We start from the raw sequence: 27,516 nt of genomic DNA, 5'->3' as shown, positions 1-27,516 counted from the left end.
GCGGGACCCATGATCCCGCATCGTAAACGGCTCGATCGGAGAACGTTGAACGAGATGGCGCGATCGAGAAAAAAAACAATGCCAGAGAGGCTGCCATCTGGGCCCTACATCCCTCGGCGGTGCGGATTTGCGTTGACTCGGCCGGCGAACCCGAGAATTCGCGATGCACCACGTCCCGGGCCACCATACGCGATGTTTTGGCCGCTTTCGTCGGGCTAGGTGGCCTCAAAAACGAGAAAAAAAAGTTTTGACATGCACCACGGAGGGACCAAAATCGTCGGCCATGGTACACCAGCAACCACGGCGCGACTTCAACTTCGTCGGCCATGGCAACTTTTCTTGTAGTGTAGGTCAGGTGGCACGCCCTTGCAGTTGGCATCGGCGCGTGCGACCAGGAGGCTTTGCGGGCCGTCGCTCTGAGGGACTGGGGCCAGCCGCAGCCCTAGTTGTTCCCGGCTCTACGGTGTTGCCCGTCTCTGCCCGCCAGGGGGTTTCTGACGTCAACACTAAGACCTTATTGCAAGATGATAGAATATAAATTTGGTGAGACTACATAAACTCATAAGTTTTATGGGAATGTATGAAGGTTGAAGACGCCAGGCGTCACAATCCTCCAACTATTGGGGCACTAACGATATTCGCATATCCATGAAGTGACCATCCTTAATATGCACTGTTGCTAAGACTCGTAGTTTCGAAGCATCACGTGATGATCGGGTGTGATAGATTCTACGTGTGCATACAACGGGTGCAAGCTAGATTTGCACATGCAAATACCAAGGTTAAAACTTTACGAGCCTAGCATGTACAGACATGGTCTCAGAAAGTCGTCATGATATGATGGATAAAATTATGAGTGAAATTGTTCATCATATTACAAAGTTACTAATAAGTGAAATCTAGAACACTTGTCATATGATGATCAACTTCAAAGTAAGAACCTCAAGGTTATTGGTATTTGACCAACAAACCTAGAAGTTATTGATGTTGAAGTGTTTTTCTGAATAATGAGGAAAACTAAAAGAGAAACTGCAAAAGATATTCTGGCAAAAAGATAAGAAAAGACTAGAAAGTCTAGCTCAGGTGTATATAAATGATATACATGTTATGGTTGTATTCCTAGTTAAGTCACACAATGAAATTCTTGGGTATTAGTACTATATTGGTTGGTATGAAGTGTCATACAAAACAACGCAATACAAGAATACAATGGCCTAAGTGACTGACAAGGAATATGATAAGAATGCACGCCTGGAACAAAATAAAGTGTTATTATGTTTGTCGTTAGTATTCTATCTAGCCCTTAGAATTTATAATAAAGAACTTAATAATTGTTATTTTGCTCTGGTCAAATGAAAACAATGAGTTGTTTAAATTATGACATTACTCCATGTACAATGGATACGTTATTATAAATCTTAATGGTGAAACACACATACATAACACTGACGCTAAAAATGCCATAAGGCAAATGATTTGAATTCTACTTATTTGTGGAACCGCCATTTAGGTCATGTTAGAAAGGATCGCATGAAGGAACTCCATGCAAATGGATTTTTGGAGTCATTCGATTTGTTGAATCGTTTGGCACTTGCAAAATCTTTTCTAAAAGGTAATGACTGAAATACCGTTCATAGGCCGAAAAGTTGAACGGGCAACTAACTTAGTGCAAAAAATACATGATGATGTATGTGGTTCACTGGGCATAGTTGTGTGCGGGAGATTCTTCTACTTCATGAAAACTTTCAACAATGAATTGAGTATATATATGTGGATATATTCAATAAGGAAGAAGTTTGAAACATCTGAATGGATTCAAATAAATTTCAGCATGAAGTGGAAATCATCGTAATAGAAAAGTCAAATATCTATGATTGGATCATGGTGGAAATATTTGAATTACGAGTTTTAGCGAACATCTAAGAGAGTTATGAAATTGTTCTACAACTCACGTTTCTTGGAGTATCATAGTAATGATGAAGTATCCAAGAGATATATCCAAACTTTGTTGGATCAATGATGAGATAAAATATTGATGCCATTATATTTTTGTGGATTATGCTTTAGTGACTACTGCTTTTACACTGAATAGAGCATCATCATGATCCATTGAAATGACACCATACAAGTTATGGCATGGGTATAAACCCTAATAGTCAACCAAAATCGGATGAATGTCTTTGTTGGTTATCCCAGAGATTTAATTGGGAATTCTTCCCACGAGACAAAGACAAAAGTGTTTGTCAATGTTTCTTATTTCCGAGAAATTGTTTCGAGTGAAGTATTTGAGTGGGAGGACAATATAATTTGATAAGGTTTATGAACCCGAGCATAATGATCGAGTAGCGCAGCATCGGAATTGGTTTCGGAAGCGGCCACGACGATCATGGCTCTCATGACTACAAAGTGTTTTAGCCATGAAGATCGAAGTACATATTGAACCTTGTAGGTATGGTTTACTTTGTGATCAAATAAATGATTTGTGGACAAAGGATTGTTTTTTAACAATGATAAACCAACTACAAAACAAAGAAGTTATGATGGGCCCTGACTCCGTTAAAATGGACATGCGCCATGAAATCCATAATAGATGAATACTTTTTGAAAGTAAATGGATCTATAGACTTGGATGAAATATCCTTAAAGAAGCTCGACTTGTCGAAAAATTGTTTACGACAAAGTTCAAAAAGTTGAATACGATAAGATTAGATCTTCCGTAGCAATGCTTATAGTCTATGTGGATTATTCTAGTAATCATTACATATTTCTTTTATGAGATATGCTAGTAGGATGGCAAAATACACTACTTAACAGAAGTATGTATACAAGATACAACCAAGAGTTTTGCTGGTCCGTGGAATACTAGATAGGTATACAAGCTTCAATTGGATGAAGTAAGTATCACGGAGTTGGAATCTTCACCGGATGAAATAGTCAAAGAGTTTTTGATTTCATCAGAGACGATGAAGAGGCTTGCATTTGCAAGAAATTAAGTGGGAGCGCTAAGACACATTTATAATACTTTATGTAGGTGACATACAGTTAGTTATAAATGATGTAATTATATACTTGATTAAAAGGTTTCATTGAGAAATTAATTTCAATGAAAGGATATGGGCTGAAACATATCTAGTGTCAAGATCTATGAAGATAGATTGAAACACAAAATAAGTTTAAGTCAAAGTACATAGAATGGATATTGAAAATAGTTCAATATAGAAATATTAAGAAAATATTCTTGTCATGAGAAGTTTTAACAAGACTTGAGTGTATCTGACACTCAATGAGTAAAAACACATGAGTGATTATAGATCACGAATAATATGTACACAATCAGATATCATGTGCTATAAAGTGTTATGAGCATATACCAGAATGATTCATATGATGATCATTGGACGACATTAAGAATATCCTTGAGTACTTTAGAAGAACTAAGGATATATATGTATATTTTTGTATGAAGAAATGACAAACAAATTGCTGTAAGGTGTTACACCGATATTGGTTTTGTCACATATAAAATATAATTTCAATCTCAAATTAGACTAAGTGTTGTTTAAAAGATAGCACAATGAGCTAGAAGTTTTCTATGCTAGATTTAGAAGAGTTCTAAATATTGTGACGGATTCTACAAAAGAAGGCAGAGTATGTCATTATTTTGACAATGACAAAGGATGTTAAGTCAAGAGGTTCTTTGAGAACTTGGTGCAATTCCGACAGAGTCAGAACTTTGAAGCTATATTGTGTGTGACAATATTAGTGACATATTTCAGACAGCGGAATTAAGGTTCCACCGGAAGATCAAACATATTTAATGCCGACTCATTTGGAAATGAGTGATGCGTTGAGACGCAAATGAATTACAAAATACATACGTTTCCGAGCGTGTCGGATCCGTTGACTAAAAACCTCTCCCGTGAGCAATACATGATAAAGCACCATAAGGCCAAGGTGTTATATCTTTACAAATGTAAACTAGATTATTGACTCTAGTGCAAGTGGGAGACTCGAAAGAGATATGCCCTAGAGGCAATAATAAAGTGGTTATTATTTATATCTTTATGTTTATGATAAATGTTTATATATCATGCTATAATTGTATTAACCGAAACATTAGTACATGTGTGATATGTAGACAAACAAAGAGTCCCTAGTATGCCTCTTAACTAGCTTGTTGATTAATGGATGATTAGTTTCATAATCATGAACATTGGATGTTATTAATAACAAGGTTATATCATTGTATGAATGATGTAATGGACACACCCAATTAAGCGTAGCATAAGATCTCGTCATTAAGTTATTTGCTATAAGCTTTCGATACATAGTTACCTAGTCCTTATGACCATGAGATCATGTAAATCACTTATACCGGAAAGGTACTTTGATTACATCAAACGCCACTGCGTAAATGGGTGGTTATAAAGGTGGGATTAAGTATCCGGAAAGTATGAGTTGAGGCATATGGATCAATAGTGGGATTTGTCCATCCCGATGACGGATAGATATACTCTGGGCCCTCTCGGTGGAATGTCGTCTAATGTCTTGCAAGCATATGAATAAGTTCATAAGAGACCACATACCACGGTACGAGTAAAGAGTACTTGTCAGGACACGAGGTTGAACAAGGTATAGAGTGATACCAAAGATCAAACCTCGGACAAGTAAAATATCGCGTGACAAAGGGAATTGGTATCGTATGTGAATGGTTCATTCGATCACTGAAGTCATCGTTGAATATGTGGGAGCCATTATGGATCTCCGGATCCCGCTATTGGTTATTGGTCGGAGAGAGTACTCAACCATGTCCGCATAGTTCGCGAACCGTAGGGTGACACACTTAAGGTTTGATGTTGAAATGGTAGAACTTGAATATGGAATGGAGTTCGAAGTTTTGTTCGAAGTCCCGGATGAGATCCCGGACATCACGAGGAGTTCCGGAATGGTCCGGAGAATAAGATTCATATATAGGAAGTCATATTCCAAGTTTGGAAATGATCCGGTGCATTTATGGCAGGTTCTAGAAGGTTCTAGAAAAGTTCGGAAGAATAGTACTATGGAAGGTGGAGTCCCGGAGGGACTCCACTAGCATGGCCGGCCAGCCCTAAGGGGAAGGAATCCCAGGTGGATTCCACCCATGGTGGCCGGCCACCCCACCTAAGGAAAAGGTGGGAGTCCCACCTTGGGTAGGACTCCCTCCTTGAGTAGGTTTCCCACCTTTGGGAAGTTTTGGTGTTGGGGTCTTATTCGAAGACTTGGACTACAACTCTTGGGGCTTCCACCTATATAATGAGGGGCATAGGGGAGGGGGCCGGCCACCACAAGCCCATAGCTTGGCCGCACCCCTAGGTGGCCGGCCACCCCCTCTCCCAAACCCTAGCCGCCCCCTCTCTCCTCCTCTTCTCCCGCACGCTTAGCGAAGCTCCGCCGGAGATCTCCACCGCCACCGCCACCACGCCGTCGTGCTGCCGGATTCAAGGAGGAGCTACTACTTCCGCTGCCCGCCGGAACGGGGAGAAGGACGTCGTCTTCATCAACAACCGAACGTGTGACCGAGTACGGAGGTGCTGCCCGTTCGTGGCGCCGGAACCGATCGTGATCAAGATCTTCTACGCGCTTTTGCAAGCGGCAAGTGAACGTCTACCGCAGCAACAAGAGCCTCATCTTGTAGGCTTTGGAATCTCTTCAAGGGTGAGACTCGATACCCCCTCGTTGCTACCGTCTTCTAGATTGCATCTTGGCTTGGATTGCGTGTTCGCGGTAGGAAAATTTTTGTTTTCTATGCAACGTTATCCTACACTTTGTAGGATTTCTAAAACCAAAAACAACAGAAAACAGCAACTGGCTCTTCGGCATCTCGTTAATAGGTTAGTTCTGGAAAACGCATAAAAACATTATAAAGTGCGAGCAAAACATGTAAGTATTGTCATAAAACAAGCATGGAACATCAAAAATTATAGATACGTTGGAGACGTATCACATGGCATGAAATTAATGATGAACATCTGACCTAGCTATAATAAATATCTATTATTATTTGTCTCTAGAGCACTAAATCCAAATCGAAGTAGAACATTTCCATGGTTCCTTGCTCCTCAATCAGCGCAAGTATGCTTCTGAACTTCTATGTCGTGTTGCTTTATTGAAGTGCACAATGGTTACTACACCCATAGTATCCTCTGATCAGTTGATTGCTACTGATGGTACTATTCTTTCCAATAAGGAGTCTACTCGATATTGCAGTATTGTTGGTGGTCTTCACAATCTTATCAGGACACGACCTGATTTGTTCTTTGATGTCAACAAAGTTTGCCAATACCTTCATGCTCCTAGGTGTACACATTGCTCGGTTGTTACGTGTGTACTCCGCTACGTAAAGACCACTATGTCACATGGTCTTCTATTGAGATGATCTACAACATTGTCTGTATTTTCTGTATTTTCTGATGCGAACTAAGATGGCGATGTTGATGACCGGCGATCCATGGGGGAGGGGGGCTATACCATCTTCCATGGTGGACACTTGGTTTCTTGTCTCGTAAGCAAACTATTGTTTCACGCTCCCGTACAAAGTCCGAAAAAGCTCTACTGCACAACTTATTAGGATAATGGCACTTAGTGAATCTGGCGTTGAGTAACATTTCTCTCATCTAATCCTGGCTTCCATGCTTGTACCAAGCACACTGAGGTAGATTTTCACTTCATTCGAGCACAAGTTGCTAAAAAATTGCTTCAAATACGGCTACTCTCTTCCAAGGATCAACTGGCGGATATTTTTGTGAAGCCTCTACCACTAGCACTGTTTCATGCTTGTATAAGCAATCTCAACCTTTGTAACTCAGTTGAGATCAAGGGAGGATGATAACAACCTATTGTAGTATTATATAACATTTATTTGTATCAGTATTGACTATCGTATTGTATCATGTAACCTACCCTATAAATATAATGGCTGGCCCATGACGGAGTTGCATGCTTTTACCCTACCGATACACAATCGCTTTTGCGGTGTACTGGCTAAACAAAGTTTGTACTATGTGACACTTTTTCACGAGGAAGTACTAGAACATGACACTAAAAAAACTGAAAGGAATACAAACAACTAAAATCGATGATAAACATTGCTCAAGTTACGTCTACATATATTTCGATATTGTTGTCGATAGCTTCTTCTTTGCACCCTGATGCTCGTGATTTTGATGAAAACAATGCATATCGAGAATCGGAACTTGCATAAGCTAGTTAGATTAACCTCAAAATCTTTGAAGATCCACATGAGTCACTCATATCACCAAGTCATACCGCTTGAAAGCTAGGGCGTGGGGCAAAAACTACTTCATCACCATACTATTAAGAGAGGAAAAACCGAGAATACAGAAACGAGAGAACCACTTGCCAAAACTCAATTGACACCGCTATCATCGACACAATCAATGAATGAAGCTAAAGTGTTGGACTACAGTCTACTGAGTCACGATTTACTGATCCTCTCACATTGCCTCCACCTTCGAACATCATCACGAACACATGATCCCAACAGAAGAGAGACTAAATGGTAATGTGAATATGTGGTTCCCGCATTTCCTAGTGCTGGAGAGTATACTTATACTATATGAGGAATGAGGAACAATGAACTCAGCATTATGTGTTTCCACAATTCCACTTACCTCTAGATTACATCATTTTTTTACAGGATCATCATCGAAAATACTTGTTTTATTGCAATACAAATGGTTTTGTACTTCAAAACAATCATTACTAGCTAGAAGCAATAAGATCAACATCATCCGAACAGTGGACTAAACATTAGTGGAGTTCTCAAATCTAGGCGTTCACATGTAGGCCCTTACTCACATGTGCTCTACACACATAGCTAGCTAAATGATGTGCAACCTTGGGTATTCGCTGGGGCAGTGCTTGATATGGGGGAAGTCCAACACCAGGCGATATAATTCTTCACAAAAAACATTAGTCGGAGGAGACGATAGCATCACTTCAATAAACTCCATGAACTCAGAGTTGACAATGAGACGGCAACACCCAAACTCTTAGGTAAGTGGCGGCCCCTGCAAAAGAGATATTGCTTCTGCCATTGCTGCACCAATACTATACTCAATTACATTGTTAGTTTTCATTACAAAAACACCATTTGCCAGTTACACATCCATATCAAACCTATATAAATGTTTTTTTTGAATAGGGGAGGGGGTTGCGAAGGACCCCATACATGCTGCATTAATATTGGGAGGTTACAAATAAAATCTTACAGGACTCTGAAATATTGAAGATCACAACATAGCCCTGCTTTTTTTTTGCACAAAGGACATCTAAGAATACACAACAAAAGCGATCATGTCCTTGTAGTCTTTCGCCACGGACGAAGCACCACCTCCAGCCACCATCTCTACCACCTGGGATCAGACCACTTGGGGAAGAGATTGTGAAGAGCACTGATGTTGCTCCGGTGAAGGGCCTCCTCGACGGAGGTTGAAGAGATGCCAACAAGGGCATCAGGAGAGGCCACCTTCCTGGCCAAAATCCATGACGGCAACCCATGTCCGTCATGTAATCTTCTCTAAATTGCAGCTCCGGTCCGGCCCAGGAGCGTGGTAGAAGGGACCAGAAATAGGAAGGGGGAGACCGAGGAAAGTGGAAAGAGAGACTGAATCTTTTCCTATGTATCCATGTTCAACTTAACGAAATTACTCCGTAGAAGTTATCCACATTCAATCATGTCGCCTGCAATTCTTCTCATTTGTTTTTCCATATTTTCGACAAATAGTGGAACACAAATTGTTGTTTTCTCAGAGGACGCAGTTATTATTTAAAGTTAAACTAGGCCAATCTCTCCTTTTTTGTTGTTGAGAAATGCCAGTTTCTCCATGTTTTTTTTTTTTTTGAGAATGCCAGTTTCTCCATGTTGAAGGGCGAGCTGAGCAACAAAACAATTGGGCCTTAAAGTCCAGATAGGTATCGTGGATGGTTGCTGCTCGCAGGCCCACGAAATGCGGCCCATTCTCCGCTCCTGCAATCTCTTCTCGCTCGCTGCGCACCATCATCCCGACAGCTCAGCTCTCTCTCCTTCCTCCGTTCCCATCAACGAAAAAGAGGAAAAAAAAGTTACCACCTTCCGGCCCGGCCGTCCGGCGAGATGCGCCGCCTTCCCGCCGCCCCTCCGCGCCCACTCCTCCACCCGCGCATCTCCCCGGCGCCTTCCTCCCTCGGAATCCTGCGCCACCATGATCGAGTGGCGATGTCGAGGACCACCCCCGTGGTCTGCTGCTCCTGCTTCCTCCCAAATCGGAAGCCCGGGACCGAATCCGACCCCCTCCGATCCCGGCCGGCCGATCGGGGCCGGGAGCCCGCAATGGCGCGGGCAAATCCCGTGGCCGCGAGCGGCGAGGCGTCCCCGTCGCCGTCGCCGGAGGGCGGCAGGAGCCCGCTGGCCCCGCTCGCCGAGCTGTGGCGCCGGACGGTGCAGCCGCTGGGGGACTACGGGTTCGGCAAGCGCAGCGTGTGGGAGGGCGGCGTGGGGCTCTTCATGGTCTCCGGGGCCGCCCTGCTGGCGCTCGCCCTCGCCTGGCTCCGCGGCTTCCAACTGCGCTCGCGGTTCCGCAGGTACAGCGCCGTCTTCGAGTTCAGCCAGGCCTGCGGCATCTGCGTCGGCACGCCCGTCAGGATTCGCGGGGTCACCGTTGGGAGCGTCGTACGCGTCGACTCCTCGCTCAGGAGCATTGATGCCTATGTTGAGGTGCGGTCTGGCCCTCTTGCTCCTTCCTATTTCAACCAATAATTGATACTAGTATCAAAAGTCCATTTTTTTATTGGCATTCATTGATTAAAATTGTATGTAGTGTAGAATGTAGTACTATATGAAAGATGAATACCAAATACAGTGGGTAATCCCTGAGTCTGATATTATTCGCTCTTAAATGGGCTGCATTGTCTTTCCTGAATGCTTACAATCCATACGGCAACCTTTTGGTGAAATTGAATTATACTTTAGTTTGCTCGTTGAATCATTAAGTTATATTTCTGTTGTTCCACAAGCTTTTCAGCTCTCTTATGCATAACGTTTTACATAAAACAATTCTGTCTGGACAATTAGATTGAGTTTAGCTTTCAATCATCACCGCATTTTTCAACTACTCCGTATCTGTTCACAACTTATATGCAGTATGTTGACGTGGATTATACCCCGCTTGCTCCTTCCTACACTACCAAAAGTTCATTTTTTTATTGGCATTCATTGATTAAACTTGTATGCAGTGTAGAATCTAGTATGTGAAAGTCAAATACCAAATAGATTTGTTAATCCCCGAGTCTGATATAATTCGATCTTAAATGGTCTGCATTGTCTTTCATGAAGGCTGACAATCCATAGAGCAACCTTTTGGTGAAATCGAATTATACTTTAGTTTGCTCGATGAATCATTAAGTTATACTATATCTGTTGTTCCACAATCTTGTCAACTCTCTTATGCATAACTTTTCATATGAAACAATTCAGTCTGGACAATTAGATTAAGTTTAGCTTTCAATCATCACCCCATTTCAACTACTCAGTATCCGTTCACAACTTAATATCACTATGCTCAGCGATGTATCAGCAGCCCATATCTATGTTATACTCTCATTCTTGAAACTGTGCAAAGGTAGTTGGGCGTTGCTATTACGTATTTTTATTCAAGTGAAAGTAACTAGTGGCATTCTAGTAAGTTTGTTATCCATAGTCCCCTTTTCCCCTGTCGTTGCCTAAGTTTACATTTCATTGGTGTATGCGGCATTGACTTCTCTTTTCTTGTAAATGTTATACTATTGTTTTGGAATAAATCTCTGACAAGTAAATTCTTCTATATGTCAGGTTGACGATGATAAAATTATTGTGCCCCGTAATTCATCGGTTGAGGTGAATCAGTCTGGCCTACTAATGGAGACAATGATTGATATTACACCTAAAGATCCACTCCCTACACCTTCAGTTGGTCCACTTGACACGGACTGTTCCAAAGAAGGTTTGATTCTCTGTGACAAAGAGAGAATGAAAGGACATCAAGGAGTAAGCTTAGATGCACTGGTTGGAATATTTACCCGTCTAGGAAGAGACATGGAGGAAATTGGTGTTCATAAAAGCTTCAAGTTGGCCGAGAAGGTTGCATCCATAATGGAAGAAGCACAACCTCTCCTTTCAAGGGTACATTTTACTGACCAATTCTTGGATAAAAGTTTGGGATATAATGTTCACAACTTATGAAATCTCTGTCAACCTTGCAACAACAAAGCCTTTTGTCCCTAGCAAGTTGGGTTACGCTAAAGAGGAAACCCAACAGAAACCTTTGGCATCTCTCTGTGAAACCAATGCATTCTACTCAATACTGCTGAATAAGATTTCTTGGTTTAACATTCAAATGAGCCCCACCTGATAAAGTTCCCTGAGGCAGGTCTGCAGTAATGTTTCCCAAACCCCGGTACTACATAGATCTGGGAAGAAAGACTTGTTCGCCAGATGTATCTGATACTGCTATAGTATTATGGGGGGCTGATTCTGCATAACCTGATAGCTTAACACGTGTGATAGTGCATATATCATGTCCTAATTTTATGACTATTGCTACTTATATCTAAGCATCGGCATGGTTTTTGTGTATATCCATCATATGCTGGGTATTAGGCATGCCTACCAAGAACAAGGTCTATTTGAACTTCTGGAGGTCAAAATAACTCTTGCAAAACTGATCCAAGCCATGCATACTTCTGTGGGACTTGGGTTGAACTGCTGAAAACTTTAAAATTAGGTCCATCATATCGCTATTGCATACCTACCCTGGCTACTGGCTAGCATGCTTGGCTAGCACTGTTTCAGGACCATGTTAAAGAGGAAGGGACCTCCACTCAGTTGGAATGTGGTGTTCGATTTTTATTCTCTATTTGCAAAAGCGGGATAGCTGATGTTTCCTACATATGTGCAGCTTTCTGGATCTTAACTTCTTTGCGGAAATAGAGAATTTTTTGGTGGTCACTACTTGTGCCATTAAGTGCCATATGCATCAACTTAAATGTTTGTGATGGAACAGATTGAAGCCTTAGCTGAAGAAGCTCAACCTTTGCTTTCGGAGGTGCGTGATAGTGATCTGGTGAAGGATGTGGAGACTATAGCTAAAGGTCTGGCTGATGCATCCGGTGATTTAAGGTACTGCTCAACAGCATTACTTGTAATAAATATTCCTTGAACAAATTATATAATAGCTAAGCTTGGCTAAAAATTGCTTTGCATTCCGAAATGCTAAAACTGGAACCAGGATTTTGTTGGAAATGAGTTTGTCTGCATTGAAGATCTTACCAATTGCTGTTTCTGCTTTCCTATAACATTGTTGACGACGCAAGAAGTGCAAATGTTATGGTAGAACTTTCACTCTTTATCTTACTTTTCCGTATTCTGACCATGCAGAAAGTTGAAGTCTTCCATGCTTACCCCTGAGAACAGTGATCTAATCAAGCAGTCTATCTTCACCCTTATCTTTACTCTGAAGAACATTGAGGTCTGTATTTCTGTAGCTACTTTTAGTTTGTTCTGGAACTGAAGATAATGTTGACAATGTTTTGACCCCTGTACCCTTGCTTACTTTCAGAGTATCAGCTCGGACATCTCTGGTTTCACTGGCGACGAGGCGACACGACAGAACATCAAGCTGCTGATCAAGTCCCTTAGCAGACTGTTGTGACCCCTGAGCTGAACAAAGCAGAGTTATGTGTGTGTCGATAAGAATCGAGATAGAAAGGTATCGCGCAAGTAGGCCGTCCAGATGGAGACTGAAGCATCTTTAAGAGATGAAGCTAGTATATGTCCCGTCTTTCATGATTCTTTTTCTGCATTCTTGACATAAGAAGCATCGCTGATTGATTGTTGTTGTCCAGTCATCTAGCTAGGCCCATTTTTGTTTTGTGCAGCACGGTTGTGGTTGATCAAGTGTAAACAAGGAATACACTACTATTATTGTTTTTTCTTTTTTTGCTGGCATCTTCTGTTCATTGGTGCTGCGTCGATGACGATGAGGGAAACCTGTCGTTGTGGCGGCGCCGTGGCCGGCGGTTCGACCTGGCCGATGGCGTTGGCACAATTCAAGCAGCTACTACCTAGGTGGCTCATATCAGCATCGATCGATTCAAACTTTGGACTTGTGCTCTTCACTTTGTGTGGAACGGAATCAAACGCGACGGCGATAGACAGCAACCTGACAACGAGACATCGGTTCAGTTTCGTGCTTTACAATGCGAGGGATCAGGTTTCGTGTGGTGTTCCATACCGTGAGAGCACACTACACGAGGTCATTTATAAGTTTTTCCAAGTTGAAGTGCGCGCAAGATCAAACTAGCTGTACTGTACTACCTCCATTCTAATGACTAAGACTTATTATACGGATTATTTCTTTTTGAAAAGTCAAAATATGTGAACTTTGATCTAATCTTTAGAAAAAAAATCATTGACATGTACAATACAAATCAATGTTATTAGATACATCATGAAATATTTTTTATATAATATGTATGTAATATTATAGTCATTGATAGCTTTTCGATTTTTTTTATCAAAGCTTACCATGCTTGATTTTTTCAGGAAAACTCCAAGCCGATATTTTTTGTGGCATGTGTAGAAAAACCTTATTTTTAGCACTGAATTTGTCTTTTCTACACGTGTCACACGACAAGTCAAGTTTTCATGAAACGACTTTGTGGGCGTGTAGCACGTGAACATGTATGTGCAAATTATTTATTTCAAAGTTTTTGATATTTCAAAATGTGTTTAAGATATATTTTAAAATAAAGAGAGCATATGATTCCATGAGCTAAAACACCACACTCAATACTCCCTCTGTTTCAAATTATAAGATGTTTTAGATATTTTAATACGAGCTACATATGAACTGAAAAACAGTATACACACACCCTTAAATATGTGTAGATACATACAATTTGGAAAAAAAAGGTAGGAACGGAATGAATGGAGTACTACGTATAAGCTAGCGTCACTCCATTCATTCCGGTTTTTGTTTTGTCCATATTCCCTCGCTCAATAATACACTGCTTGATTGCTGCTGGATGGGTCGAACGATGATTGACGATTCCTTCTTGCATGATACTGGTGGTACTAGTAGTACGCAACGAAGCTTAATTGCTGGACTGGGTTCAGTATCGCTGAAGCAATTTTCCATATATTACAAGAAAAATACAGAAACCAGCCGTTTACATCAAGCAAAAACTCTCTGTGATTATACCACTGCACTGCACGAGATGAGGATTAAGTAACTTGCCCAGGGGTTATATAGTTTGCTCCGTACGTCGTCTCGACCGAGAAGCCCGCGTCCGCTTAGAGCATCTCTAGCATACAAGGCATATCAATTTGCATAATAACAGCTGCTTTGCTGTTTGGCTTGTGGCCTCCATAGACCCTAAAATTTCAAAACAGTATAAACCCTAGAAGGGTATCATGATGTGTGTTTAATCTCAGTCATCCTTCTTCTAATCTCAACAAGTATTGTTTAATCTCAGTCGTTCTTGTGTTTCAGTCTTGAGGATCTATGGAAGCACAAGTCTTACAGTTTTAGCTGAAAAAGACCACAATGTAAATTCACGCGAACTAAAATTTGTTTTGGGGTGGTCATCATACTTTGCCTCCCAACCCATAGTAGATACTTAAATTGCAAGGCCAAACCGTACGAGAACCCTATCGCTTGCAACGCGTTGGCGCGAGGGAAATTTCAGCATCGTCGGTTCCTGCTTCCCCACCACAGCTGCCACAGACCTCCCGTCCTGCCCGCTCCGGCCTCGCCGCGTCCCCTAGCACTGCCATGGCTGCTCCGAATCTGCCAATGGTCGCTAACCAGGTGACGTGGCCCAAATCGACCCTACCCGTAGCTCGCGTGCCTTGAGTTGCCGCACCCGCTGCGGTCGTCCAGTTCACGCACGTCCTAGCCGCCACCGACAATGGATTCTTCGAACGGAAACGGCAGGCACTGATCGTGTCCCTGGCGGCGATGCCGCCCGCGCTACCACAAGTGATGCGATGGTGATGCCACCGAGAGGTGTACCGAAAGCGAGGCCGAAGGTGGCGGACGTGAAGCTGGTGATGAAGGCGTCATTGGCGACACTCACTGCCGCCGCGATGGGTGCTACGTCTTCCGACTGCAGCTTCCCCCAACAAGTGTTCGTCGATAGTCCCACAAGTTATGAAATTTCTCCTTTTTTGTCAATTGCGGTGAGGTTGGGTCGGTTGTGAAATTAATTGTCGCACACCACAGTGCGAACGCGAGCAATGAGCCGGTATCGTTTGTGAGCATGCTCAACGACACGACCGTCGAACTTGACGAAGCGCTGCTCGAAGACAACGAGAACAACGGCAACACCATAGATGACGAGGGTATGGAAAAAGGCAAGGACGGACATGATGACGACTAGTTGGAGAATAGATAGAGGAAGGGGTGTTCGATGTGGCTGTGCCGCCAAAGGGGGAAGTTGTTTAGGACATCGAACTACATCGAGGTTGAAGACGCGGCGTTGGTCAAGGCATGTGAGTGTGTTTCGCTCGATGTCGTGAACGACACCGATCAAACCAGGAAGCTCCATTGGCAACAGATGAAGAAAAAGTTCTTCCACTTCATGTATCGCATTGCTTCCACGCTGGCACTCACGTATATATCACTCCAAGGTTGTTGGGACGTCATAAAAAAATGCATGTAGCCGATGGGCCGGTTGAATTGAGCAAGTGAGGAAACGGCCCTCCAAGTGGAACCAACATTGATGACTATGTGAGTCCTATTCTATGCATTGTTGCATATTTTGTTTGGCATGCTTGTTGCATCTTCACATATTTGTGCATTGTTTTCAACATGTAGGAAAGAATTGCAATGTAATGGTACACGCAAATGGCGGCTTCCAAAAGTAAGCCATTCTTGCTGCAAATTGGTTGAGCATAGTGACAAATGGATGTTGAGAGAACAAGTAGCACCACCAGTGAGGGGGGAAATTGTGCAATTGGACGATGATGAGGATGATGTTCTCACGGCCAAGAAGAACAAGGGAAGGACGGATGGAGACAAGAAGGAAAAAAGAGAAGCTTAATTAAGAAGCAAGCTGAGGCATCTAGTTTAACGGACAAGATCGATAACATGATGAAGTCCAATGAGCATTCGGTGAATAAGACGTTGGAGGCAAAGACGATGATGATGGAGAAGAAAAGCCAATAGAAGAAAGCAAGGTGGGAATTACTTCGAGAAGATCAAGACCGCTGCTGAGGAGAGGAGAGCAAGTGCCGACGAGAAGCATGCTGTGGCGGAGCTAATTGCCGAGGAGAACAAGAATATGATGATGGATATGTCCACAATGGATGCCTACATAAGAGAATGGTGGAATTTGACGAGGATGGAGATCTTGCAAAGAAGAAGGGAAGCGCCTATGGCTTGTGCTGCGGCGACTGGTGGTGCTGCTATGGCGAGTGGTGGGGGTGGTGGTGCTACGACGAGGGGTGGCGGTGGTGTTGATGATCTAGTGAGTCTCCATGATGCTTTATCTTGCATCGATCCGCATTGTGGCTTTCCGTAGATTAACGATTAGTTTGGGTGTTAAAACTACTGCATATTGTTGCAAATTATCGAATGTTGTTGAATCATTGCCAAAAAACCATGTGTTGCATTTTACTTTTCAGGTTTCGCGAGGTTGCGCCAGACCAGAAACTGCAAAAGAAGATGCTGGCACGGTTATAGTATCTTTACGGGGTCTGGTGTGCACGACGCATTTTTAAGCCGCAAAACGTATTTACCGTACCCACTATCCGCGAGTTTGCAGGTTATGGGAGGCGGGGTGTTCTAAAGATGCTCTTACCTAGTCCCTCCGTCCTCAAATGTATTTTTTTTTTGGATGTCAAACATTTTATTTGACCAAACTTTTACATAAAAATAGAAATATATGTAATATTAAATTATACTATATTATTGAACAACATGTCAAGATGAATCTAGCGATATTAATTCCGTGTCATAAATTTTGAATTAAGTCATCTCCAAACATACACTTGTTTAAGGAGAGCAGATAATTGTGGTTGTTAAGCGCTACACCGGCGTGTCTCCAGGTACGATTCAGTGAAAACCGGCGTGATTCTCGCTGCCACTCCATTTGTTCGTTCGTATCACCAATTCACCATCATATTATCTTCTCATATCATTGAATTAACGATGATCATGCGTGTCAACTTCAGTAAGCGGATAAAAAGGATCTTGCGTGGCAATACAGTGACGTACTTTCAATCTCTCACGTGGCAGGTCAGGTGTACAGTGCAGTGTACTGGAGTACTCTATACGCAGTGACAGCCTTATTGGCAAAGTACCAAGTACTCCTGCTTCCCTACATAAATGCATGAATTTGAGGAAAGGTTTGCACTAGCAACATGAGAGAATGGCTTGCGCAGGAACTTGGGAAAGGTACGGGTTGACTGAGCTTTTTATTTCTGTCACCAATGGTGGTCGACCCGATTCGATTCGATCGATGAGGATGGCGATTGTGACGGTGATGTGATCCTTCACGAAAACGAGAAGGCCCGGGCGCGCGCGTGCATCGCCTCCATGCCACGATGATGATTCCCTGTAACCGACGACGACGATGATGATTTGATGAGATGATGCTGGCCCATACCAGCCTTTTTAATTTCGACCTGGTCACTGCCATGCTAGGAGTATCCCCAATATAAATTCACTCAGGTACTACACCTGTAATATTTCGTACTAACTCATATGGTGACGCGGGGAGGAGGCTCTCATTCCCTTCGAGGCGGCACTCTCGCCGTCGTTCTTCGTCCTTCTCCTGTGCCGAATGGTGGCTGCTCCCACCTTTCGCGGTGGTTACGGTGTGCTCCGGCTAGTGGCTAAAGGACATCAACCTCCAGGCTTTCAAGTCGCACCGGAGACCCTCAAGTGAAGATGTTGTTGGCTCCCGCCCGGCAGCGCAGAGGTTAGCAGCGTCGAGCTCATCGGTGGTGGTCATGCAGCTGGACCCGATTGCTTTTTTACTGTTCTTCTCAAGTCCTTTGTGCAAATTGTATGGGCTTGTGTTTGGTTTCCGCTTCTTCTAGGGCCCTTTATGTAAAATGTATTGCCACCACTGTTATGAATGGATAGCTCTCGGCCCTTCGAGGCCGACCGCTTGTTCAAAAAAATATGGTGACACGGGAGGGGGATCGGGCGAAACCCTAGCCATAACCCCCACACCCGTCCTCCCTCGCATCTCCCCGCCGCCACCGGAGGAAGCCGGAGGGCAAAGCCCCTTCCGACAACAACGGTGGCGGGCTCCCATCTCCGAGCGCGACGGGGCCTCCTCCTCGTCGCGTGGTGGGACCTTCGGACGGAGCTTCGCGTCGGCCTTGGACAGCGTGTCTCATCCAGCAGAGATGGACGCCGGGGTGGCGGCCACAGATTTCTTTGGTGACCTTGGCAATCGATGTGGCCACAAGGGCGGCAAGGCGCCTGGTTCGGGGGACTCTGTCGTCTCAAAACCCCCATCTCCACTTGGTACGGTTGACTGTGGTGGTGCCCCCTGAGATCTCTGGTCTGATGTTGGGAGCCGGGGGCTGCGGTGTGGAGGCCTATCGATTTGCCAAATAAAGGAGGCGGCCATTGGCTTATTCTCACGCCAAGACGACGTTCTGTTTGATGCCGACCGTCAGTGATCTGGCCAGTGATGAGTTCCAGAATTCTCAACCGGCGTTCTCTATTGGGCGCATGATTATGCATGTTGATTGCTGGATCGGATGTGTACCCATATTTTTGGCCATGCGGCTTCAGGAGGGATTGGCGCAAAGCTTCATTGTCGGTTGCCATCATATGACACGTTGGTTTTCGATTTCCATGGAGAAAAGAGTGGCGGAGAATGTGGTGTCTGAGATAAGTGGTCTAGTAATGATGGCCGAGTTTCGTGGCGATGAGGACTTCGCCTTTATTTCTTGACCTGCAGCAGCGATATTGGCAAGCGATAGCGGCAGCACATGAAGAGCACAAAGTCTTATCTTTCAAGGTAAAATTCCAAAGTTTGGCATTAGTTGGTTGTATGTGACGATGGCCTTGTTGAAGACAATATTTTGAGAAGGCAGACTTGATCCAGAGTGAAAATCCAAAGTCTAGTCTTAATTAGTTGTGTCTGGCAATAGTCTTGTGGAAGACATTGTTTTGGGAGCCCAACATACTGTCTTGGTAGTGGTTTGTGTTGCATCTACGAGGTTTTGATTCCCGTAGCGGGATCTTCTATTTTTAGTAGCAATGTGTACATCTGTAATATTTGTTTTTAGAAATTCGTTGTTGCAGAGGCTGTAATTGGTATTTTCGCGATATTAATATATTTTATTTGTCGAAAAAATATGATGATGGAGAAATTACGCAAACCTGCAGCTCTTGTGATAAAAGTTGCACAAAACAGTGACTCTAATTTTCTTTTGCACAAACTAGTAAATGTAGAAGTAATTTGTTGTAAGAGGATCTATAACAGTGTATTCAACAACTTGGGTCCACCTTATGAGTTAACTTCGTAGCCATCTGTGGTGACCCAGCATACTACTGCATGGTGTAGTATATAAGTCATAGACATAACACCAATGAAATACCGTTTCACTAATATTACATTCCTGAGAGTGGTACAACAGAAACATTTGCGGGTACAAGGCATGTCTATAGAATTACACTCCGACTCTTTACAAAAGATCAACATAGCCTCCTACTTTAAAATGAGGTAAAATTGCAAATAAACTCCAGAAGAATAACACGTAGACTACATTTATCCTAGCTCAACCTATAGAGATACTTGGCTTAATTACTACAGAACTATGGATCAACTCTAGCTACTAGGTTCTAGGATTAAGGAGCTAGTTCCCTTCTACTTCTAATCTAGGTTCTCTCCATGGTGGATGTAGTGGTTGATTCCATTGACTTTGATGGGAGGGTCTTGTCCCTTGTAGTAGTTGACTCCTCCGCCTTCGAGTTTCAATGTAGATCTTCATTTAATGCCTTCAGATCTAAGCAGGGGTTCAAAGAAGGGTGAGTACGAGCGTACTCAGCAAGTTCATTATAGGGAAATAGGTGTTTAATGCACTAACTACAACCATGGAGAAGAAAGTCATAGGCAATGCATGTTTTGTAACCATTTCTTCAAATGGTTGATTTTATTCTGAAGAGGTATGTCCGTCAGCCTTCACCGGGTGTCTAGAACTTCATGGAGTTCCTTTCCGGCCACGTTCACAGTTCCAAAACCAGAACATGGAGTGACAAGTAACAATTCAATACACTCCGCAGAGGTGTATTATTGTACCCATAAGAGAACATATCCTTGTTATCAACCGAGTTGCAGGCTCATTCACACTTCTTTGGTGTGAGGCCAGGTGTAAGATCCTATCCAATCACTGTGCTTTCCCGCGACCTCGCATACCCACCTGTTTGTTGTAGCCATGCTGAGTTTAGGTACCGAATTCACCTTGGTCGCTTAACCTTCGGCGCATGACCCTCAGACACACCCTAATACCCATCATAGATACACCAAACCGTGGGAACAATACGGGGCTCCCCTGCCAGTCATAGCCGGCCATCGGTAAGGTGTACCCGTTGATATGCGAGAGGAAGAAGAACAGCTAACTACTCCATCTCACTCCATATCTTATGGTAACTACGAGTATTACGGTGGAAGAATCACTGAACGACATTTGTTTTTAAGTCCTAGATGAGTAACCCAGTGCAATGGAACCTCCAACAAACTCATACAATGGTTCCATTGCCCACCACATAGTCATATTCATAATTGTAAAAGTAATACTTTGCTTTAAATGCAGGAGTGATAAGTATAATACTTTGCAAGTAATTTGATAAAAATAATCAAAGTGACATGAGCAAGTGATGAACTTGCCTTTCTTGACTGCAATATTATGCAGGCAAGGACTTCGATACTGGATAACTCCAAATTCTTAACGTGTAAACTTGGTATCATATACAAGTCATGTAAGACATAATGATGCTCATAATAACAACGATGGAACACAAGAAATAGTAGTTGTTATATTCTTAACATGTAAAGAAACAATTGTTAATTTTAGTACTATAGAACATGGTTAATGATTACTTGTTATATACTTCAAAAAAATAACTTTTGAAGAACAAGTTACTTAAGGAACAAGAAGTATTTTCAAACAAGGGATTAGGGCTTCTAGGGTTCACTATGCCTTTGCAATGGTATTATTAAATAGGTAGTAGTTGTTTCCTAAACAAGATGTTTCATATGCACCTAGTATTTGCAGGATTAAGTTGGGTATGATCATGTAAAGTAAAGTACTAAACATGGTTGCTATTAGAGTTGATCACCATGGTCATACTAAATAATGGTGCATAAGGTTGATGATTTTGAGAATAGAAACTAGGGTTTACAATTCCTTTTCAAGATTTTCACTAAGTAGGCATGATGTAGACTTTTAAATGGAATGAATTTTCTAATCATATAGTAGTTGGATGATTTACTTGAGCATGATCACATAAGTTAAGTCTTTATAGTTGGTTGCTACGTTAGTTGATCAAAGTGGGATTATACCAAGGTATGATGATTAATGGTGATGACATGAAAGTAACAAATTTAGCGTTCCCCATTAGATGGTACTAATTGGTCACATGGTTTATTCAAAATGAAGACGTGAAATAACAACTTTATTTCCATTTGGGCTTGAACCATTTTATTAGAACATGAGCAAGTGAAATTTTTCTTAGTAATATCTATGAGGATTGGTTAAGATGGATTTATCACCTTGCATAAGGTCCTAGGGTTTCACATAAAATAGGCTTAGGGTTTCATACATGAGGTTACTAGAAATTCATTTTATTTCTCCTATTCTCAAAGGAACAACTTGCTATGTAAAGTTGAATTTGAGAAACAACTTTTAAATACAATTTAGTAATTTGTTTCACATTTTCCTTTTTATCATTTTAAGAAAATGGTAATTATAATTAATAAAATTTAGAGTTTAAATACAAATAATGATAATATTAATGAAAATATGATTAAAGAAAATTACTCTTAATGTTTTATTTATTTATTAAATAATTATTACTCAATTTAGAAATTTTCCTAATTATTGATTTTTATTGGAATTTAGGATAAAAGGAAAGGCTTAAATAATAAGTGCTAAATAGTTAAAAAAATATAAAGTTTTTGAGATTATATTTTTAGTGGACAAATATTATTTTCCTGAACATTTTGATATCTTATTTGTATTTTTATGATTTGAAATGGACTTGATATGAATTTGCAAAGTACGAATAGTTTTTTGGAATTTTAAACTATACATGAAAAACTATTTGCACTGATTCGTTTCTAGTCCTACACACTGACTAGTGGGGCTTAGGTCCACGTCGGGTGCCATGCAGGCACGCCTAGTCAATGTTGACTGCGGCGTTTGACCTCACCACCGTCGCAACGCAGGCGACCAGGTGATGACGGCGCCGCCGATCTACTACTCTCGGGGACGTTCAACCGGGCTTAATCGAACCAGTACAACAAGAGGAAGCTACTGGTGGTGGTGCCTTTGTAAGGGGACCACCGGAACATCGTCGATAATCATGTCCGCGGTGGCTCAACTCCGGTGATCATCGGAAATACGATATAGATGATGCTAAGATGCAAAATTAGGCTCTATAAATTCATACGCTCACCCTGAAGACGAAGGACTACTCGACGAAGATAGTGGTGGCCGGAGACGAGCTCTCCGATGAGAAATCCGATGAACACCTGAGAAAGGGAATGCTCAAATTCATCCGACTGAGCTCGCCGCTTCTCGATTCCTTCTACCAAGATGATCGGAACACTCGTGCGCTTCTCGTGGACTACCTCTTAGTCCTTGGGGTGGCCTCCTCCGATGGTGTCGTGCTCGAAGGTAGATGGTGGTGAGAGATAGAGAGGGAATGAGAGAAATTGGGATGGCGGCGAAGGTAGATAGGGTTTCGGGGGTTCTACTTGTGGCTTTATAGATCATGGTGTGGTCGGGAGTGACGACACCGCGGCGAGGACGACGGAGATACTCCAGCGGGGACAGTGTGTTCTGCGGGCGCAAATCTTGACGCAGAGATGATGAGGATGAACATGTGGAAGATAAGGATGAATCCTCGGGAGGTCAACTGCCTTCTGGCGGTCAGCATCGGTGGCGGTGATGGAGCTCACCGCGGTGTCGGCCGGACAGAGGTGGACGATGACCTTGTCCCTCCTCCAAAATATCTAGGACGAAACGGTATGGGCTTCTCTTGGGCGGTAGTTGGGCTAGCGTTGAAGGGCTTCTGCTGGGCTGTGGTGGCCTGCTCAGATCTGGTAAGCCTCTTTCTCCTTTTCTATTTTCCATTTTCTGTTTTGTATTTTATGTTTTTGAATTTAGTTTGGTTTTGCAGGTCTATACCTTGTTTAATTCCACTAAAATATCTCAAGTAATAAATACTTTGGTTGTTAGAGTATTTATATATAATCATTAACACTATTGAGAATGAGAAGAAGATATTCTCCATTGGTATGAGTTGTATATTTAAATTTTGAGGTGTTCAAATTACTTTTCAAAAAGTATATTTTTCTTACCAAGTGATAGAATGAGTTTCATTTTGTATTTCGTTGCAAGTAATAATCTATAAGGTAATATTTATTACTTAGGATCTTATTTGAGGAGTGATCTTATTCCATTATTTTATGTGCCCACATATAAGGAAGTGGAAGTTGATTTAGGTTTAATTTTGAGTCATTGTTCTTGATTGATTGAACCCATAAATTGAAATTCTTAAGGTATATACTATTCTCCACATGAGTCATGTATTTTCTCAATATGGACATTTAGGAATTGATATGTCCAAAACCTCGTATCTACTTTCCCGAACACTTTTGCTATTGTTTGCCCTCTAATTTGTGTGTTTTGAATGCAACTAACACGGACTAACGCTGTTTTCAGCAGAATTGCTCTGGTGTCTCGTTTTTGTGCGGAAATCGAACTTTCAGGAAATTTCCCAGAAAATATCGCAAAATCCATATTTCACCCGAAGACTCACGGAGCCAGAAGACAAGATGGAGAAGGGCCACGAGGGGCTCACACCTGCCCTAGGCACGTTCCAGCCCTGGCCGCGCCTAGGGGTGGTCTGGCCGCCTCGGCCACCCCCTCGACCTCTCCTCCCAATTATATTAAGCCTCTGACCCTAAAAACAGAGGGGGGGGGGTTCGACGTTTTCCAGAAACAGTCCCGCTACTCCGCCGCCACCAGAAACCCCAATCTGGGAACCAGAAACTCCGTTCTGGCACCATGCCGTAACGGGGAATTGGAGGAGATCATCGCCATCGCCATCACCGACACCTCTCCATCAACCATCCATGATTTCCCCATCCATGTGTGAGTAAATACCCCGTTGTAGGCTGTAGGGGATGGTAGGGATTGGATGAGATTGTTCATGTAATAGCTATAAGATTGTTATGGGCATAGTGCCTAGTATCCGTTGTTAGTATTTTTGACATTGTTGCAACTTGTTATGCTTAATGCTTGTCACTTTTGGCCAAAGTGCCATGATTTCGGTTCTGAATATGTTTTGATTCACGAGGATAAATATTGTTTCTGATCATACCTGCAAGTTGTATACACATATCGCTGGCCGGAACTCGAGGCCCCAAAGTGACAATAATTGGGATAACCGGAGGGGATGGCTATGATGTGAGGATCACGTGTGTTCACGAAGTGTTAATGCTTTGCTCCGGTACTATATTAAAAGGTGTACCTTAATTACCAGTAGATTTCCTTGAGGCCCCGCTGCAAACAGGCTGGTAGGACAAAAGATGTCGTTCAAGTTTCTCCTTGCGAGCACGCACGACTAAATAGGAACACACGCCTATGGTTATTTTATACTAGGATTCTTTTATCATTATTACTTGCAATCCCATGTCTTTCTTATTATATGAACTATCTTATTCATGCAGCGCCCGTTCATCTATCCCTATGCCTACAGTATTTTAATCATGCTGTCTACTGCAATCATCGCTACTGCTGTTTTTATTTCATTACTGCTGTTACTTCACTACTACCACTACTATAAAACTATTACTACTGATAAACTATTGCGAGAAAGTCTATTTCCAGGTGCAGCTGAATTGACAACTCAACCATTAAAGCTTATAAATATTCTTTGGCTCCCCTTGTGTCAAATCAATAAATTTGGGTTTTACTTCCCTGGAAGACTGTTGCGATCCCCTATACTTGCGGGTCATCAGGAATACAACATGATGATGTGTTAATTGTTGGTCTCACAACTTGAGTTGATCACCAGGAATAGTAGTGATATCACCATTTGGTATTGGGTGTAAGGTTTAACACTAGGGTTTTTCCTATGCTTACCAATTGAAGCATAAGTGAAATGGAGATGTAGTATAGGTCCAAATATTCAATGACAAATGGTTACTAAAGATGTTGACGATATACTAGGGTTTTCTATTCATCACCATTGATAGGATGATTACTTCAAAATGTCACTAGGTTGTCATAGTGATTGGTTAAACATGGGTTTAGCACAATGTCATTGCTTTTAAAACATTAAGAATGGGCTAGGTTTGCTTATTAGTAGTCTCCCTATGATTTTATGTGATAGATGATATCTACTTATCATACTAAGTTTCTCTAATGAGATTATATTATAGACCTCCTAAGTATATCATGTATTAGACATGATCAACTTATTCCTCATTAGTTGTTTCCTTCTCAACTTCTCCTATATCTATATTTTTTTAGGTTTTAGAGATTTAGTACTAGGAAATCTCTAGCTGCTACTATGAACCTTCTTTTATAGTTTCAAGTGGTTATTGATGGATTCTTGTTCCATTGGGTTTAAACTTAACACTATCCTCAAGATTTATAATGAACACCCAATGGTGAAGATTAGGGTTTTAGCTATCAAAGGTTTAACTAAGAAGGGTTCACTCTCACCTCCAAGATCAAGTGCTTGCTCAATTTGCTTGAGTGTAACACTTTAGCTTGAGTCTCTTATATAGACAAGATTACTCTTGGGTTTATGAGGTACTCACAAGATCTCATTAGGTGTCTAGGCTAAGGATCCACTTGGCTAGCTTAGTTGGATTAGTCTCTTCCTTTCTTCATCAATTCATGGATATGGTCTTATTCCACTTGATACTTGGTTATCTCACCACTCCAATGTGAGATAGATTATATCTGAATCCTTTAGTTCAAGAGTTATCCTTGATTCTTTAATAGGTATAGCTAACGTTGGTAGCAATGGTTTCTCTCACTTGGAATGACTTGAATAATAACCTAAGGTTATGCTCCGGAGATAATGATATGGTTGTAAAGATCTATGGGATAGACAAGAATCTCCTTTCTCAAGGTTAGATAAAGAACTTGTGTAATGTCCTTGACATGCGTTCAATTATTGAGTTTAAGATATACCATGAGGATCATGGTAGAAACATGATTTGGTAAAGGACAAAGGAAAGATAAGTCAAGAATGTTGTCTTGATTCTTTCTTGTTCTTTGAGTTGTTGTTGATTAAACATTAAATATGTTGTTGCAAGGAATACCATGTTATGATCCTTTAAAATATTTGGTATATGATCCTTACTTAAGGTGTTGTGTAATAGCTCTAGTTACATTTGATCCAACCCAAAGATCAAACCATATCTACCCGAAACAAGGTTTTAGAAAATGTCACATTGAGGTTTATAGCGCTTGACTTGATGATCTACTTCAATTCCATCAACTCAAGTGAAACTTCAATTACTGTGACAGGTTTTATTTGAAAGCGCGAAAATTTCCCGGATTTTCTATGCATGAATGCAATGCACACATATGTTTCCTCTCTTTTTGTAACCCCAAATCCTGGGATGTTACACCATCGTGGCATTGGTTATTATGGGTATGTTTGGTAGCCCGGGCCAACCGAGAAGTGATATCTACCCTCATACAAGCTGACCCTAGCTTAACTGAGCACACATTTGTTTCGTGTGTTTGGTATCTCAGGCGAATGGAGACATGTTGAATGCGTCCGTTGTTTGGTGGGTTGTATGTGGTGAGAGTAGCTGAGAAGGTATAAAATTTGCAAAAAAACTGCATACAAAAATGAAACACGACCAGATCCTTGTATACAAAATAAAAAAGCAATCGAGTCCATGTAAAGAGAAATAAAAGCAATCGGGTCCCTAAAAATGCAATAGGGTCCTACCAACTTTGGGCTGGAATCTGGCGAGGCAACTCCAGTGAGGTAAGGGAGCTCTGCCCAGCAGCAGCTCGCTGCCTTCCCTTGGCTGATCTGAAAGGATCGTATGCCACACCTAGGGGGGGGGGGTGAATAGGTGGTACCCAATTTTTAGTTCTTTTTCAGTTAAGGCTTGACACAAAGGTAAATTCTCTAGATATGTAACTATGCAAATTTACCTGGATGACAAGATAAACAACTGAGCAAGATATAACAATGCAATAAAGGATAG

The 27,516-nt window shown here is 42.0% G+C and overlaps 1 protein-coding gene across 1 annotated transcript; it reads left to right on the top strand.

Moving 5' to 3' along the window:
* Positions 1-9,124: 9,124 nt before the first annotated feature.
* LOC124663372 (protein TRIGALACTOSYLDIACYLGLYCEROL 2, chloroplastic) lies at positions 9,125-13,011 on the top strand. Its single transcript, XM_047201111.1, has 5 exons — positions 9,125-9,754; positions 10,868-11,197; positions 12,078-12,193; positions 12,452-12,542; positions 12,633-13,011. Exons 1-5 carry the CDS (start codon positions 9,155-9,157, stop codon positions 12,723-12,725), a joined length of 1,230 nt encoding a protein of 409 aa, XP_047057067.1. The 5' UTR covers positions 9,125-9,154; the 3' UTR covers positions 12,726-13,011.
* The last annotated feature ends 14,505 nt before the right edge of the window (positions 13,012-27,516 follow it).

Source organism: Lolium rigidum, chromosome 1, assembly GCF_022539505.1.
Source record: "Lolium rigidum isolate FL_2022 chromosome 1, APGP_CSIRO_Lrig_0.1, whole genome shotgun sequence".
In the NCBI taxonomy this organism is placed as follows: Eukaryota; Viridiplantae; Streptophyta; class Magnoliopsida; order Poales; family Poaceae; genus Lolium; species Lolium rigidum.
Note: the sequence above shows the minus strand (reverse complement) of the source record. Positions and strands in the feature narration are given on the sequence as shown.